The sequence below is a fragment of the Phasianus colchicus genome, chromosome 15 (assembly GCF_987193195.1).
Source record: "Phasianus colchicus chromosome 15, bPhaCol1.hap1.1, whole genome shotgun sequence".
Classification (NCBI taxonomy): domain Eukaryota; kingdom Metazoa; phylum Chordata; class Aves; order Galliformes; family Phasianidae; genus Phasianus; species Phasianus colchicus.
In genome coordinates this window covers 18,548,308-18,566,712 of record NC_143450.1, presented here as the reverse complement: position 1 = coordinate 18,566,712, position 18,405 = coordinate 18,548,308, and the positions used below count along the sequence as shown (strand labels likewise).

At 41.8% G+C, this 18,405-nt stretch overlaps 1 protein-coding gene across 4 annotated transcripts in view; it reads left to right on the top strand.

Moving 5' to 3' along the window:
* Positions 1 to 219: 219 nt before the first annotated feature.
* The window catches only part of JAKMIP2 (janus kinase and microtubule interacting protein 2), a 40,623-nt gene continuing 22,437 nt past the window's right edge, over positions 220 to 18,405 (top strand). For 3 of the 4 annotated variants that reach the window (XM_090150758.1, XM_090150759.1, XM_031598523.2), the window contains exons 1-5: positions 220 to 353; positions 12,630 to 12,898; positions 14,133 to 14,630; positions 15,806 to 16,015; positions 17,093 to 17,191. In XM_090150758.1, coding sequence (XP_090006884.1) covers positions 12,770 to 12,898; positions 14,133 to 14,630; positions 15,806 to 16,015; positions 17,093 to 17,191 — 936 coding nt within the window. In that variant the 5' untranslated portion in view covers positions 220 to 353; positions 12,630 to 12,769. Of the gene's footprint in view, positions 354 to 5,466; positions 5,594 to 12,629; positions 12,899 to 14,132; positions 14,631 to 15,805; positions 16,016 to 17,092; positions 17,192 to 18,405 lie in introns of those variants that run through there. The other variant, XM_031598522.2, reaches the window with a different exon arrangement.

Below are 18,405 nucleotides of genomic sequence, written 5' to 3'. Positions count from 1 at the left end.
GTTTCCTCGCCCCACCGCCGGCGCCGGGCCGCTCGGCTACGGCGGGCGCTGCCGCGGTTCCCCCCGCCCCGGCTCCGCTACCGGCCCCGCGACCCCTCCGCCGCGGCGTTGCCATGGCTGCGGCGCTGCGGCGGCGGCATCGGCGGCGGCGGGGCGGCGCCTGCCGCAGACCCCGGCCCGGCAGCGCAGGCCTCCGCCGCGGGGAGGCGGCGGGGCGGGCGCCCGCCCTCAGCGTCGGCGCGCAGGAGGCCGGCAGCGGCCGGGGCTGCGCGCTGGAGCCGCCGCGGCAGCGGGAAGATGGGAGCGCCGCACCCGTCCTTCGCCGCTCAGCATCCTCCCCTGTCCGCGGCGCGGTAAGAGACGATGAGTGCGGCGGCTGCGGGGGGCCGGGACGGGAGCGGGGCGCGGGGCGGCGTGGCGAGCGAGCGGTGGCACCGAGATGGAGGCCGAGGAGGCGGAGAGGAAGCAGATGGGAGCGAGGAGAGGAGAGGAGGCAGGGATGCAGGTGATGATGGCGATGGCGATGGAGGGAGAGGTGTGGCAAGGATGCAGCCCGCAGCCGTGCCGGAACCCGCCTCAGCCTCCATCCCGCACCATTGTGCTGCGGGTCCGGCATTGTCTCGCCCTCCTCGCCGCGGCACGCGGTGCTGCAAATTGCTGCCTGCGGCGGAAGGAATTTTTCCGGGGCTGAATTTGATGCGTGGGGAGGCGCAGCCTGCGGTGGGCCTCGGTGAGATGGCACTGAGCTGGGCGCTGGCGCAGCTGAGCAGGAGCAGCTGCGATGGAACTCCCCCGGTTTATTTTCACTTGTGGAGCATCTTTGCCTATTCTGCGTGGCACAGGGTTTATTTCTGTGCAGGTTTTTTTGGAAACGTGCCTCTACGTGTCTCGGTGTCTTGGAGCTGGTGGGTTCGTGTGTGTGTGAGACCCGTGAGCTTCGCCCCTTTGGACGTGCAGCACATCTTTTTTTTGTTATAATTTGACAGCTGTTAGCTGATGAAACGCGCCAGTCCGGCTGATATGCAGTTTACTCTTAGATCATGGAATTGCTGCCCGTCAGCTTCATGATGGCTGCTTAGGACAGCATCATGCATTTGGGCTGGTTTATGGCACTGAACATTCATTCACTTGTAGGCTTTTTCTATTTTCTTTTCTGAATATACATATAAAAAAGATGCTGAGTATGTCCTGTAGGTTGGGAACATAGAGATGTGTATATTTTGAAAATGTAATTTGAAATCTTGTAAGGAAAAAAATAATGACGTGTTGTTAAAACCTTTGCATTCTGATCCTGCCCTGTGCATTACAGTAAGGTGACATGTTGGGATCTTAGTCTCAGTCTCTTTCATCTGTTGGGTCAAATTCTGCATGTGTGCATATACCGTGCCCTGCTTAGTAATCCGGGCTTTCTGTGCCCAGTCTCCTAGGCAGAGCATTTGATAACCTTGTCCTTGTCATACTTTGATGGTTTTTGACAATTTCTCTTCTTCCACTGGCCATTTCCAAGTATGTCTTATGAATGAGAGCCTCTCTGTCCTACTTAATAGGAAATGAACACAAAGTACAGCTGCATCGTGGTGGGGTGTTAAGGAGAAAGTTGGCTGCTGCCATTTGTAAATGTACGGTGGGGTCTGTGAGACGTTTTATTATCAAGTTGCTGGAAAGATGCTGCATAACTTCTCTGTCATTACAATGGATGAGTAACCCTTGTGTGTTCAAGTCAGGAAAATACTGTGAAACACAACTGTCAGAACGGTGCCGAGTAATTTTCAGTTTTGTTTTCTATTCATCCAGTTGATACTACTGATACTGTGGTTTAAAAATTGTATAATAGCCTCCCAACTTGTAAAAAAAGATATGGTAATGGATTCTACTGTCATAAGGCCGGTGTAGGTCAGGTGTTGAAATCCAAGTAGTTTGTAAATTACAACTTTTTTCTTTTTTACCTTCTTTTTAAATGAACTTTGGGACTGACCATGCTGTGAGCTCATTTTTCACTACTGAGTGGTGGTGGTTTTGCACTGTGGTCAGTATTTATGCTTTCTATTTTCTTTGTGAAGTTGTGAGACAGCAAAATAATCCTTCTCAGCTACCTGAAATTTGGATCACGTGGTCTGTCATGCTCCATATCTTCTGTGTTCAGCCAGATTTCTCTGCAAACCGTGTGCATCATGGCAGTGCAATATTTGGGTTACTGCAAAATAAATGGTTAAAGTAAAATAATTACTTCAATTGCTTTTATGATGGTATGTTTGCAGTGCATGTTTCTAAAGCAACTAGACTGCTCTAATTCCCAGACAGGAAGCTTTTCAAAGTTCCCATATAGGTCTGTATCACTTCAAGATCTGCTCTTGACTGGATTATAACGGTCATGTTTTCCCATCTTCAGAGACTGATTCTCTACTGCCTTCTTTTTAGTCATCATCTACATCTGTGCAGGGCATCAGTGCCACTCTGCCATCAGCTTTCAAGATCCGGAATCTTTATTACTTGTTTTTGTATCTTTAAGGTCTATTTGAATTTTTCCTTTAAAACATCAGGACTGAAAATCCTAAATTCCCCTCCTCCCCTCCAGTCTAATTTATTTGTTCCAGGAGTTGGGGATCTGTATAGAAAGTTTATCAGCATGTTGCTGACATCAAGTTGCAATGAGTGTATTTAGCAACTTTTTGGTAAATGACAGAAAAGCTGCAGATTGCATTGTGAAGTATCCGATGAACTTGAAAGGAAGAAATAGTGATATGCAAGTGCTTTTCTGAATGCAAGCTTTCAGTCTGGATCATGGTGGGTTGCTGACATACTGTGGCACATCCTGAAACCTGAAACAGGGCCTGTGTGGGTTTTTTCCTGGAAGATCATATTTGGACATTGCAGCCCCTTTCCTTCACTAATGTCTTAATAAAAGCAAAGTGAACTGAATTCTGTGCCCATCTGCTTAGCAGAGTTACATGAGAAAGAGGCAAATGAATGTAGAAAGTATTTCAGTACATGACTACCCTGTGAGAATACTCTCAGTGAACTGCGTAACAGCAGCCAACAAGTAAGGAGTACAACCAAAGAGCCAATATACCACAATTCTGTTTCTATCTTCAGATGAAATACAATTCTGTGATTAACAATAAAACAATCAGATTAAATTTATTTTTACAACGTACAGCAAAATGACTGATTTGAATTAGCTGATAGCCACTGATATCAGTAAATAAATTCAACTGTCCAACAAATGTGGAAATTAAAATTGAAAAGAAGAAATGCAGTTAAAACTTGCGTGGAGTGCCCAGGGTAGATGAAGGTAATCAATATTGAGTGAACAAATAAAGGTGGGAGAAACGGTAGTTGCAGGTTTTCTGAGCAGGTTTTTCTTCCATTAGCACTGGTTTGCTAAAATTCAGTAAGCAGACCTTCTTTTTAAATTGATGCATAAATATTTTTCATTATTCATTTGTGTAGTGTATGCAAAATCCATATAACTCTTAATGTTGCAGGTGTTTGAAATTAATTATAATCAGTACTCAATTGTTTTGTATGTGTTTGATGTAGGATTGGTGTACAAATAAGGTACTGAATAATATTCAAAAGACCTAGAATTGTGTTAATCCATAACAATTTATTACAGTTTAATGAACATAAATGCTTTTTTGTTCCTGAAGTTTCGTTATTAATAGAGAAATCTTTTTTTTTTTCACTATGCTTTTTTGTATTTAATATTCAAGGTTCTGTGAGCTGCTGTTTTCTGCCTATGTGTATCAATGAGGAGAAAAATGAGATGCAGTCACTTTTGCAGAATAAGCTCAGAGAATTTGCTGCAGTTTCATAGGATCCTTAGTAATATTCACTTTCCATCTCCCCTCCTTGAATAGAAATTATAATCAGTTATAATCACTTTCAGACAAACAAAGAGTGTTGGTAGACCATTGCACTTTAAGTACATGTAGTAATTTACAGCTGAAAGAACAATTGTGTGGATTACTATTTGGTAGCTTGTAACTGAATGAATGGTTGTATTAATTTGGAAATGCTTTAAGGAATTAAGCTGTAAGACAAGAGTGTGCCCAGTGCTTTAGAGGCACAACTAACAGTAAATTAGCATCCACGTATATTCAGTGGTAAGCATTACTAACTGAATGGACTGGGCTGTTTTTGCAAAGGTCTGTGTTAGCAGATCCTTCCGTATTGCTTTGTGTGTTTTTGTGGGTCACAGAATGACTGACAAGTTGCCTTTTCCTTGAAACATGTGGTCAGTGTCAGTGATCTGCGTGGTAACCTGTGTAGGATGAAGTCAATGAAGGTGTAAGCATTGTTCTTGAAAGCAGACTGTAGAGTTCTTGAGGGCTTGTAGACTGGTACATCTATCCTTCAACGTACAGTAGAAGAGTAAAAATCACAACGATCAGAAATGAAAAAGAGCAACTCTGGTAATACTGTATCCCTAAGTGAATAATCTGAGTGTTTCTAGTGAATTCTGTTTCTAACATTGTTATTTTTTAAAGGCTTTTCACTCAAAGATTTGTTGAAACGGATAAGAGGATGTTCACATACATATTCGCATTTCTGCTGAAAAGCTGATCTGAAGAGACAAACTGTAAAGCACGTTGGCTTGGATTTGGCCTGTGGTAATGGGAACATTCAGAGTCTTATCCCAGGCAACTTAAGTGAGATACAGGACATGGGAAGTTAGAAAGATAAGTTCATCAGGTTCTGAAGGGCACTGACAGTGATGCAGAGGGAGGAAAAAAAACCAACAGGATCGCAGAATCAGACATGTTTTGGAGTTATGTTGAACTTACAATAAACTGTAGGAATGAAGTGATCTGGTCAGAAGCAAGATGTCCAAAGAAGGAAAAGTCATCAGATCTACAGTGTTAGAAGTAAAGAAGGGAGACTAGAACACAGAGTTTTCTTATTCACTCTGACATTTTATATAAATCCCCATTCATCAACTGCAGCAAGAATTTAGCTAAAGGTGGCAGAAGTTCTTACAGGCTAACTCTTCCACTTTTAATAGAAGTAGTATTTAAATATCTGACAGTCTTTAGTGGTGAACGTTTTGCTTTCTTGCTTATATGCATTTTGATTAAATAAAATTTGTATTTGCTGGCTTATTAAAATCAAAATCAAAGAAAGGAGGGCCTGATAATATAAATTGTGGAAACTGCAGTATTTATCTTTCAGGCTCCGTGTGTTTCTCTGATGGTGTTTGAGTGTGATCCTACTTACATAACATTCCTTTACAAAACAGCTTTCTTGGTAAACCATGAATGGGCCTAGAGTAACACTGGAAGTACAGGACCGCTGATCTGTTGTTCAGACCACCGCCTTGCAGTGAGCTGGACTGGCTGCTGGAGTTCATCCCTTTTCTGACAATTCTGCTGTTCTTAAATTGAACGTCTGTATGGGAACTGTTGAGAAAGGACCCGGTCAGCCCTGTGAGCACAGGTGAAGGCAGTTTACCTGTGTGATAGGAAGGGGTGGAGCCTGGCTGCACCTCTCTTAGACCTCATTTAAGGGCTGACTGCCACTGAGGAAGGATCTCTGGTTGGAGATCCCTCTTTGGTGGAGCTTTCCTCTGTGAGCCTGGAATCTCCTGATACGGGTAAGCAATCTTCCTCCCTTCCTTTATCACCTTTATAGCTGTGTGCTTCCTGGTGTGCTGATTTGTCCCGTTTTTACACCTCTGGTGAAGCACCTTTTCCCGTCATATTTATCTGTCTAATTGCTACCATGTCTAATCAGCATTCATGTATTTTTCACTCTTTGATTTCCCTTCAGGATAGGGAAGAATCTTCTATTTTTACTGATAGTGTTCTTGGTAAGCACTGTGTTATGGTAATTTCTAGGAAAAGAACTTTGTGAAAAGGAGACAGATGGTATTTTAGCCACAGAATACTAGAATATTGGTTTCATGTATCTTTCAGCTTTGCTGCAGATAACAATAATGCTTCTGTCCCCTTTTGACTGTTTCCATGGTGCTGCCAGCAACTTGGATAGAAATTTTTGGCTCAGTTTATAGAGCAAAGGCCAATGGTAGTTTTAGCAGCCTAGAAGCACCAGATTTGTGCTGTGTTCCTTGTGTGGAGCCTGAATCTGAGGGATATTTTGAGTTTAGTTCTGGAGGAATTTCAATGTTATTGAGAATTGCTGTGGTATTGATTAAATATGTAACTATTAGACTATGAATTTTGTTCTGTTAAAAGCTGAGTTGCTTCAGATCTTTTTCTGAAGAGCTGTTTGTCACCATTTGTTGGAGTAAAATATGTTAACTGCTAGCATGTGAAGTTTGCCATGTTCTACCTATAAAAAGAAGTATAAAATAGAATTGTGTGTAGGCATGCAAGCATTTATACTGAGTCTGATTTAAGATTTTGGATTTGCCTTGGGATGCTGAATTGTGATTTCATACAAAAATAACGCAGACCACTCTTCTAATCACAGTTTCCATTAATCATTTTTTCCATTGTGTGACATAATATGAAGAATGGAGTGCTATGGATTTCTTGAATACTGGAATCTATAGCCAGGATGCTTGGATCAAGAGTCAGGAAAAAACTGAGATGAGGGTGGGCTGACCTGTCTTGGCATCCTTCTCAGGTGGAGAGTAGGCTGAATTTGCATGTTAATTGTTTTCTCCACCTGAGTTGAAATACTGAAGGATAACCAGTTTAGGCTCAATAGCTTCTGTTTTTTCATACTGTTAGAAGCACCTCTCAGTGGAACGAATGTCACCTTTTCCTTTAGTGGAGCAAGGCTTTGGAAGTGTGTGAGACTTGTGGTGGCTACCATCTGCTGCCCTCAGAAAACAGAAAACTGGAGTATAACTGTAATAAAAAAAAAGTATGACCCTTAGAGCAAGCTCTGATGGGGTGAGACCCTTCTGCTGTGAGGAAGAATAAAGCTCAGTTCTTCCAATTGCAACTTAAGATAAAAGCAACTTGTTCTTTGTTAAAGCAACTCACCTATGTGACGAGACCTCCTTAGTAAAACACATAAGAGCAAACATTATGCAGTCTAAGAATTCCCGTTATTCTCTCTGTTGTTTTAGGTGCTGTTATCCCCAGAAATTTCCTCCAGGGACTTGGTGTATTTCAGAGAATTCAGTGAGAGAATGGAAAGTTGATTCATCTGCTCTTCTACAGACAGTTGATCCCTTGAAATGGACAGAGGATATGAGTTATTGCTTGTAACAACATCCTTTTAAAAACATTTCTTCCTTTTTGGTAGAGACTTCTAAGAGAGGTGAATTTAGCTCTGAACTACTCGGAGTAATGAAACTTGATTGTAGTGCAGTGTTTCTTGCTGCCAGTGGAACTGATTACAATTAACAGGTCACTGAGCTAATACTTTTTAAATACGGCTGAATGATGACTGTCAGCTGTGTGGTGGTTGCTCATGTTTCCATTGGCCTTTCAAGCAGAGAGGAGTTGAGGCCTCGGAACCTGTTGTTACGTAGGTTGCTTTGAAAATTTTGCCTCCTATTTCATTTCATGGAAATGAAAACAGATCACAATAATGCTAATCGATAGGACAAATTCTTAGCTACAAAACATTGTTTTTCAACACAGTCACTGCAACTAGTTACACCTTTTCACCAGTGATGACCAGGAGCCTGCATGTCACGCTTGGCAGCGACTCGCTGTTTCACAGCTGCTGTGGTGGTGTCACGACAAGGAAAACATTGCCCACGCAGTCTGTCTTTCATTGGCTGCTCCTCTGTCATATGGCAACAAAATGTAATGCAGTAATGACAGGAAGGTTCAACATCTGCTGCATGCTGCCGCCACCTGCTTCTGGCGCTGTGGGCCAGTGTCACAAAAGAGGAGTCCCTCATACTTTGCTTACTTCTTAGTGAGCTTCTCAGAATCAAGCTTACTATTATGGGAAATAAACAGTATGAAACACCATACTCTGTGGGGGGGGAGTTTATGAAATTCATAGGAATACAAACGCAACTCTGAACAGCAGACTAGTTTCAGTGAGACCACAAAATCAGAACCTAGCAGAGGAGTGGCCTGACTATAATTTGGGTGGCAGTGTCCTTTGTGAAGTTAGCATGCAGTGATTTTGTTACAAAAGGTACGTTTTGTGATAATACACATTAGAATCCAAGTTAACGAGGGTTTGCAGGCCTTTCACCCTGTTCAGTTATCCATGAAGGAAGCAAGTCCTCTTACAACTCTGCAGAACAGCTTGAGAGTAGCAGAGAATAGGCCGCTGTCTATTGAGATTTTTTTCTTTGCTGTAAAACACATTCTGTAGGACAACTACCTAACATCGGGTTTGGTATCTAAATCTTTACAAAGCTTAGAGCTTTGTGAGCCAAAACAACCTTTTGCTACAGATCTCATAACAGTTTTCTTAGTGTTTGGTTATAGGATCACCTGGTTTTGACACAGGGGTTTCGTGATCATTATGTAGTATTGTCAGCGGCTCTGGCCCAGGGTACAAAGGGAAGAGGCAGGGAGATGGGCCTGAAACAAAACAGCGGCAATGAACTGAGGGAGAAAACTAATTTAGTAAATGTGATAGTGGAATGTGAGATTACACAGTAAAATACAGTATCACTGGAATTGAAACTAATAAATCTAAATGAGAGAGAGTGTCCAAAAGCGAAGGCCTTACTCTAAAGCTGAAGGCAGATGGCTGGGGAGCACACACTGCAGAGATGAGCAGCGAAAGAAGGACCGTCTTGTGACTGGTGAGCAGTTCTGTCTTTCTGAACGGAAACAGAAAGGGCAATCTGCTGGGAATGCCAGCAGTCCTCGCAGCTGGTGCGTTGGCTTTCCAGTACTTGAAGGGAGCATATAAACAGGAGGGGGAAACGGCTGTTCACAAGGGTGGATGGTGATAGGACAAGGGGGAATGGCTTTAAACTGGGACAGGGGAGGTTTAGGTTGGATATGAAGAGGAAGTTTCTCACAGAGGGTGGTGAGGCACTGGAACAGGTTGCCCAAGGAGGCTGTGGATGCCCCATCCCTGCAGGCATCCAAGGCCAGGCTGGATGTGGCTCTGGGCAGCCTGGGCTGCTGGTTGGTGACCTGCACATAGCAGGGGGTTGGGACTGGGTGAGCACTGTGGACCTTTGCAACCCAGGCCATTCTGTGATTCTGTGACGAACCTTTTAACTCCCAGTCCACTACATGATGTTATGGTGTGGAATACCAATGACAAAAATCATAAAACCATGACAAGTATATTAATCAAAATAGCAATCTCAATAATTACATACTGATTTCATAATAGCAAAGCAATGCAATAAGGTGGTTTCAGTATTTCCCACATAGTAATAATAGTTTCCGTTTCTCTTCTGTTCTGAAGGAATATTCTTAATTTTCAGATTTTTCTATACTGCACATAAATTTTGAGAGATATTTTTCTTAACCAGCTCTAGACTTAGAGATTGCATTGAAATCTTCTTAGACTTGACCCCTTTACCCCCTCCCCCATCCTGCAGGAGTTCTAATTTTTTTTTTTAATGCTGAGAAGGGGAAGAGATTTTGAAGTTGCACAGAGGGGATTTGTCTTCCAGTATTAATCATGATCTGGTCTAGAATTTAATGTTCTCACTCTCAGAAGAGTAAATACAACTTTAGGGATAGTGACAGCCTGCTAGTTAATAGGTTGATATTATGAAGTTATATGGCTCTATGAATATCGTGATTTATTTTTCAAATAAGATTATTTTCATTACTGATGATACTGCAGTTTCAGAGAGAAACAGGGCAATAAATAATGTTACCCAAGAAAGTAAAGCATAAAGATGATAGATTTAGAATAATATAAGCCTAATGTTTCTCATTACTTTTGCTTTTAGCATTGTTGCAATATATTGTGTGTGTTTTACTGCGTTTCAGTAAATCTGATACCAGACTTCCACGTGGATTTTTAGTGCATAAAGAAATGAATGCTTATCTTTTGGTCAGTATTTTGTATTCTTAATTCTAGCTTACTCAGTACTTATGATGTCTTCTGCAAGTACTTAAAAATAACTTCTATTTCAGTGGAGCTATTACATGTGGAGGATCTGCTCAGTTTTTTTAACATGTGCAAACATGCAGAGATGTCCAAATTTGTTACCCTTCTGGTGGCTGGGTCTACTTCCTAATCAATCAAGAATACGTTTCTAACTCTTGTAGGCACATGGGCTGCTGGGAAGTCCTAGGAGAAGGATATTTGGCATGAAGTCATTTGTGCTATGCATGTTTGAGCTACATTAACCATTAAGGAATGCCAAGGAAGAGCAATGAATAGCTGCTAAGGCCATTTGTCTCTTTCTGTACAGGCAGATGTTTTTTTTTAGATAGCATATGTCACTTAGATCTCCTGGAGGATGCAGCCCACTAAAGAGACCATATATTTTCCTTTTTGTCTTTAAAAGTTTGTGCGTGACAAGAACATTTATTGGCAAGTGGAGGCCATCTATGTATTTCACAACTGTGTGTGTAGTACTTACAAGATGTTCAGCAGATCTCCTATGTGACCAATAACAGCAATTTCCTCTGTGAAGGGTGGTTTTACACTAGTGGAGGTCTTGATTACTAAAAAGAAATGCAGATCTTAACATAGGCCCTTATTGTGCCAGAATAATTTGTGAGGGATGCACATAGACTTAAGGCGGAGATGCCACTTAAACAAAAAGAAATCTTCTCTGACCTCCTTGGCAAGTAGATCCTGCTGCTTCAGCAGAAAATCACAGTAGTATTGATCTGCAGTGAGAATCTGTGCTGCTACCTCTCCTTGTGCTGGAGTGCTGATGGAACCTAGCTCTTGCTGATCATCCATTTCACTCTTACAAACTGAAAGGTTTGTGCTCTGTCAGGAGTGCAGCTTCTGCCCACAGGACTTTGTGCCCAGCCCTTCTGTGCTCCAGCTCTGCCAGGGTTACAACGTGGGACCTCAATTTAGGAAGGACTCATTCTTCTGTTCCTAGGTTAAAAACTGCAGGTTTTTACTGCAGTAATGGTTTGCTGTGATTAATTTAAGAAATAATGGAAGCAAAAATCTAGCGCTTTATTAATAGTATAAAGAATGTGCTGAAAGAATGGCAAAGAACGTGAAAGTTACACTGATTACAGAGTTAGTTCTCTTCATTAATTATGAACCCACCTAAGTGAAATAATTATTACAGACTTACAAAGTCAGTCCCTTTCTTAAGCGGAGTAGCCAAAGTTACAAACCAAAAAAAGGGAGTGGAAGGGCTAGGAAAAAGAACCAGGAGGTTGTGCATTGTGGTCTCTTCTCTACCCATAAGATCACACTGTGTTCCAGAACAGCTTCCAGCTTGCATTGCATTACAGCAGGGTTTCTTAAGTGCTGCTGCAGACAGCCAGTCTCACCACAATGTGATCTGCAACATATATTCAATACATATTTCCACCCATTTTCCTCGAGCAGTCTGGAACAGATCTCAAGGGCCCAAACCTCAAAGAATTAAATTAATAAAGGACCCTCATTGCAGTCCCCCTACAGATCTGTATTCTTGGATCCCACAGCATACATTCTTCTTCTGAGGTAAAAGCAACTCTTTGTAAATCAGTAGGCATAACTCAAGCTAGAAAAGAGTATCAGTCTGTGTCAGACTGCATTCCAAGATTCTTAGAAGCAGCTTAGCCAGGAAGAAATTAGGCCACTTGAAGAGGCAAGATATGCTTGATAGATCTGACAGTGAGGGTTACGCTATGTGATAGATGCTGTTGCTGGAAGCTCAACCATGTTGAGTTTCTTTCCATTTTGTAAGTCTGTAAGTGCAGACTCAGACATGGCCAGAGAGTGACTTTGAAGACTCTGTGTGTGTGTGCTGAGCATGTTAAAGCAACCCTGAAGGTACTCGTTTGGTCTGCATATTGATGGGCAGGATACCTGCTGATGCAGGGAATGTTCCTATGGAGCAGGGATGCCTTCAAAATGTTCTAGATATACCAGCTCATCTGTGTTTTGGTGTGCTGTACACAAAGCTTCCCAATCTGCATATTTTACTGATGTGATTGTGTTTAAACTTACTGCATCAGTTTGGCTAAGGTTGGAATTTTCTTCAAAATTTGGCTGATGAAAACGGTTGATGGAGTCTTGTTTGCAGAAGGGCAAAGGAGACAAATTCTAGCCTTCCTGAGGGTTTTGCATATCTTTTTTTCTCTGCTTCTATGGAAACTCAGAACGGTGATGAGAATGTCAGTGCTTTTCTCTTGCTGTAGCAGTTTGTAGAATTGTTGTGTGAAAGCCTGAATATGGGAGGCTTGGAAGGTTGCAAGGGATTGGGAAGGGCAAGAGGAAGAGATTGTTGTTAGAACCTTCGGACTAAAATGCCTGATCCATCATGATCCCAAACTGTAAGGCTTGAATTAAATGACCATCCTCTCCAGTTCTGTAGTCTCAATAGCTTTAATCTTTATTGTAAACAAATTTGTATCTTCTTTGTATGGTGTGCTTTCATCAGAAAAGGGAAAGAGTACGTATGAAATCTCTACTACTATGTCAGACTTGCATGCGGAAGCCTGGTTTTGCTGGCATCTCCCTTGCGGGTTTTCAGACAAAGACTGCAGTGTTTTGAGAAATGAGCTATCCTGTGTTCTGTAACCATGTGAACTGTCATGCTGCAATATCCACCGACAAGTAATAGTATGTCTTATTTCTTGCAGGGCTTCCGAAGCAGCTGAGGACAGAACCATAAGGAATGCCACGCAGTAAGTGCTAAACAAACTGGCACAGAAAGGATCAAAAAAGATGGCAGTCTGTATTTGAAATAATTAAACATACGGACTCTCACTGATAAGAAATCATGTCAAAAAAAGGACGTAGCAAGGGCGAGAAGCCTGAGGCACTAATTGTAGCCCTACAGGCTGCCAACGAGGAACTCAGGACCAAGCTAACAGACATTCAAATTGAGCTGCATCAGGAGAAATCTAAGGTGAGTGAGGGTTTGGTTTTATAGAAGTGTCTGCACTGAAGGAGAGAAATGTGGGAAAGAACAGAAATCAAGAGATGCAACAAAACTCTTCTCTTGAACAACAGTGTGATGTCTTGTTCCTTCACTGGAAAAGATTTCTTTTTACTGAGGTACAAATTTAAGAAGCCTCTGGCCTTATAGTGAAGCAGTATGCCTTTTGTAACATGTTTGCCCATGTTCCAAATAGTGATTTTCATCCTATCCGCTCAAATTGTTCCTAAGTATACTGTTTAAAAAAAAAAAAAATCCAGTGTCTAGAAGTTGTGTAGTGTTGCTGTTTTTTGAATGACTGCTTATTTCAGTAAGATATATCTCTATTTCAAAGTTGAGTGAAGTAGTCCTTAAGTATACAGCATGAAAGTCCATATGGACCTTTGTAATCCTTCTGCAGTACATCCAACTCTGTCATGTACATTAAGGTATGTATGCATTGTTTCAGGCTTGTTAGGTACCAGTGATCTGCCAGCATTTCAGTTTGATATCTAAACTTGCTTAAAAATCAGCTGAGTATCATGTGTATAGGTGCACATATGATTATGCTGTGAAAGTGCTCAGTGGACTGTAGTTGGGCTTAGATATACATTAGTGCAAAGGTACTGACAGCTGCTCTGTAACTTTGATTCCAAAAACATGGACAAAGAACTTAAAAGTTGTCTTTAATAAAGAGCAACAAAGAACAACCCTAAGTAAAGCCAGCTATTCCATCAGTGTAATGACCAGTGAAGCACACTTTTTCTTTAGTTTCATGTCCAAGAGCTGACTACCTTAAAGTTTTGCTTATGATTAAGAACATCTACAAAAGACTAGATGTTTTCTGGATGTTCAGATTTGCAGCACACACTTTCATCTAATTTCCTACAGTCATGAATCACATGAAGTCTGTATGAATCTTGCTATTGCCAAGCCTTCTACTTTTCTGAGGAATTTGGCTGAAATCGACAGTTGAGTTAGAAAGTTGTTAGTCAAATGTCTATACAAGGACTTGCTTCCTAAGGAAAAACTGAAGTATTTATTTTCGGTAAAGACACTAAGTGAGGACTTCAGGAGTTGGCCCATACTTTGTTGGAGGAGGATGGAGGAACAGCGAGGGTCTTCAGGAAGCCCTTCCTTATTCTGACAGGGCTGTGTGTCTGAGTGACCTTGTTTTGGTAGCAGTATCTTGGTAGTAGGTGACTTTCATTTTGTTTCAATTTAGATTGCTAAACTTGAAAGAGAGAAGACTCAAGAAACAAAGCGTATCCGTGAAGTGGAGCAGCGCAAGCAAACTGTGCAAATCACAGAGCTAAAAGCCAAACTCCATGAGGAGAAAATGAAGGAGCTGCAGGCTGTAAGGGAGAACCTCATCAAACAACATGAGCAGGAGATGACACGAATGGTGAAAGTCCGAGACAGTGAAATCCAGCGTCTCAAGTCAGCGTTGTGTGCACTGCGGGATGGCAGCAGCGATAAAGTAAGGACAGCCCTGACTATTGAGGCTCGTGAAGAGGCCAGGAAACAGTTTGACTCTGAGCGCCTTAAGCTTCTGCAGGAAATTACTGAACTTAAGTCTGCCAAAAAGCAGGTAGATGAGGCCTTGAACAATATGATCCAAGCTGACAAGATCAAAGCAGGTGATCTTCGAAGTGAGCACCAGTCCCACCAGGAAGCCATTTCTAAGATCAAATGGGAGAGCGAGAGGGATATTCGCCGCCTGGTTAGTAACTCTTCCCTGCACTGAAACATTTCATGTGTTGTCTTATGCTGTAGTGAGTTTGTCTCCTGTGCTTTTCAATTTTTTGGTGAATCTTAGAACTCTGCAAAGGAGCTCAGTCTGAAGAAGTAACAAAAACCTCACGTTGCTGTATCTCTGTGCTAGAGCAACCACTGGGTGGGCAGCTAATACCACAGAATAATGGTGATTGATGCATTCCATCAAAAATTGGCTTGCCAAGATCCTAATATATCTACCATGCAAAGTATTAGAAAATGTTTACATCTGCACTTGAAGTTATTAGTTTCTTTAACCCTTATGTTGGTGTTTTACACACATCAAACCATGGCAAGATAGAGACATTTTGCTTTGATCTTGCTATAGCATTCAGTGAATTCATACTAATGGGAATGGGTAAAAAAGAGGCCTATACCAGTAGTAGTGCAAGTGGCTGTGTTTTTTGTAAAGCTAGGGAACTGGGCCTGCTTGCAACATTGAAAAATTTGGCATGAAAACTGACAGTTCAGTAGAAAAAACTGATTTAAATAGCATCAGGAATGGTATTTTTGAGTTAAAGCATTGTAGTTGAACACTGATAGGCAACTGTGCACCCCACACTCACACATTCACCTCTCCTCCACTCCCACAATGGAGGTGTAGAAATAATCATATAGTAACAAGTTATTAAAAAACGTTGATTGAAATAAGGAGAGTTTAAGAAGTAAGAGAGGAAAGGATGAAAAAAATCCTAAAAACCAAGAAGAAGAAATGCAAATGATGCAAAACACAGTCGCTCACCTCTGGCTGACCAATGCCCATTCAGTCACTGGGACATGGCAGCCCCAGCTTAGTCTTCCTAGTTTTACTGTTGAGCACGATGTCAGTATGGTATGGATATCCCTTTGTCCAGTTTGAGTCAGCTGTCCTGGCTGTGTCCCATTCCATTTTGCGCATTGCATCATGCTCAGTTTTGCTTTGTGTAAGGCTATCAAAGCTGTTACTGCAGTGGTGTACAGTGTGGCTGACACCTTGGAGTATATTCTTTTCAAGCCTGTGTGGTATGACATAGCAGATTTAAGTGGTGAACACTAGTAAATCCTATTGTACTATGTTCACCAAGGCTGAAGTACTTCTGTTTTTACACACTAACATTGTTGCTCTTGTGCTCCTCTCATCAGATGGACGAGATCAAGGCTAAAGATAGGATCATATTTTCCTTGGAGAAAGAACTGGAGACACAGACGGGCTACGTGCAGAAGCTGCAGCTGCAGAAAGAAGCTCTGGATGAACAGCTTTTCCTGGTGAAGGAGGCAGAGTGTAACATGAGCAGTCCCAAGAGGGAGATCCCAGGAAGGGCCGGGGATGGCTCTGAGCACTGCAGCAGCCCTGTATGCAGGTTTTACTGACTTCTACACAACATTTCTCTTGCTTAAATGTTGTTTTGGCTCCTGGGAAAACTTTAAAAAAATCAGTACTGCTTTGAAAATATTGATCAATGAACATAACTGTCCAGATAACCTGCATCCTCAAAAACAAAGAGAAATTGGGAAGACAGGCAGAGAGAAGGCTGTGGGGAACCTAAGATTTGAGAGCACCTCCTGTTTCTCTGTCTTGCTTTATGTGTGTGCAGCTATTACTATCATTCACAAGTGTAGCAGATATGTAAAGTCATGGCCTGAAACAGTAATGGAGCATGTGGTGGGAAGGCAGGGCCAACCCAGGGGAGCTCAGGTGTATGCAGTGTACCTGATTGAGTGGAAGGGGTGGAACCAAGATTCACCCCTTCCCGTATCTCATTTAAGGGTTGGCAGTGGAGGTGAGGGGATCTCGCTAGAGATCCCTGTTCATGTTCCAAAGATAAGCAGCCTTTTCCTTCTTTTTTTTGTCTCTATTGTTGTGGTATTTGTTCTTGTCCTTGTTTGCTGCAGCTGAAGTCTTTACCACCCTGCTATTCTTCATTTTCCATCATGTTACAGCATTACAAGGCATGCAGCTCCTTGTGACTAAACACAGTATTTACCCAACAAGTGTGTATGCATACATGTTTTTACATATACATGATTGAAGAAGATGGTGAAGGCAATTGATACTGAAAGGGGTGTCCTTACTTTTTCACCTGACTTAGTGGCTCAGTGAATACAAGCAATGTATAGGGAATATCAATTGAAACTAGAATATTTCAGCTTTGGGTTTTTTTCCCTGTAATAATAGTTTAAAAAAAAAAAAAGCATCAGGATCTCTTTATTTTTTAGCAAGTAAAATTTCTTTAATCTTAAAATTTTCCCAAAACTAGATGTTGTCTTCTCCCAAAAACACATTTTTGCCAAAATGTGTATTGTTCTAAAAACAAATAACAAGTACAGTTTGTTGATTATGTTAAGTTGACTGGTATGTAGCTTTGGGTGATTCTTTCCCCAGTTGTGTTTTGAAGAATCAGTAATTGTTATGTTGTTACTGATGAACAGGACTTGCGCAGGAACCAGAAGAGGATAGCTGAGTTGAATGCAACAATCCGGAAACTGGAAGACAGGAACACACTGTTGGTTGATGAACGAAATGAACTGGTATGTGAGCTTTGCACACAGGGCCAGGAAGGGAAGACAAAGAGAGGAGTTTCCAAGCATGTGATAAATGTGCTTTTTCTATCCATTGGGTTTGTCTCCTTGGGTGCTTAGGGTGGCTTTTCGCTCCAGAATTACTGAGCAATCTCAGTGTAGTTATATCAGGATGAAAATCACAACAGAAGAGTCTTGTTGGTTTCTATGTGACTGTTTGTGTTCCTTTCTTGACCTTCTCAAGAGTTTAGGACTATACAACAGTATGTGGTGACGTAAATCACATGATGCTTATAGTCCTATACTTGAGAAGAGACAAGAATCAGCTATAGATATCAATTTACTGTTATCCATTCTTTCTGTGTCTGATTTACCCTTAGGTGGTGATTTGATCACTCAGTGTTTTTACTTCCATGATTAAGAACTAGAGTACTGAAATTCAACTCTTGATATCTTATTTTGTTCTTCAGATAGGAGTCCTGGTGCACTCCTTTCATATCAGTGTGGCTGGCTTGATTCTCTTCAATGTTTTTAATTTAATATTTTCAAAATGATAACAAGTTCGTAGTAACAGTAGAAATGTGTTCACACGCCTCTCTTCAATTAGGAAAAGCTCTCAGATTTCTGCAATACTGAATAGTTTGTAGCTGTCTCATGCCATTAAATCTTCAGCCTATTTTTTTTCACAGAAAAAAAACCAAAAAAAAAAAAGGTTTCAAAATTATATCTTGCATAATGTGACTATAATAATACATGTTAAATGTGGGCAGGAACTGTTGGAAATACCATGTTGTATGGTAACAGCCTGAGCCACTGATTGAGCACATGGGGAAAGGTCCTGTCAGCACTGGGAGCACAGGTGAAGGCAGTCTACCTGTGTGACAGGAAGGGATGCAGCCTGGCTGCACCTCTCTTAGACTTCACTTAAGGGCTGACTGCTACTGGGGAAGGATCTCTGGTTGGAAATCCCTCCCTTGTGGAGTCTGTCCTGTGAGCCTAGATCTTTGGAGACAGTGAGCACCTTTCCTTTGTAACGTGGTTCCATCTGCGCTGGTCCCTTTGCTCTTCTGCTCCTGTATCCCCTTCCACCACGTTAATCTTTCAGATTGTAGCACATGTGCTTTGAGATACAATCCGACCGGCAATAGCTTTCTTCATTCGTAGGGTAAGACAGGTAGTTTTGCCAGCAGCAATGCTGTTGGGAGATGTAACCACCTCCTACC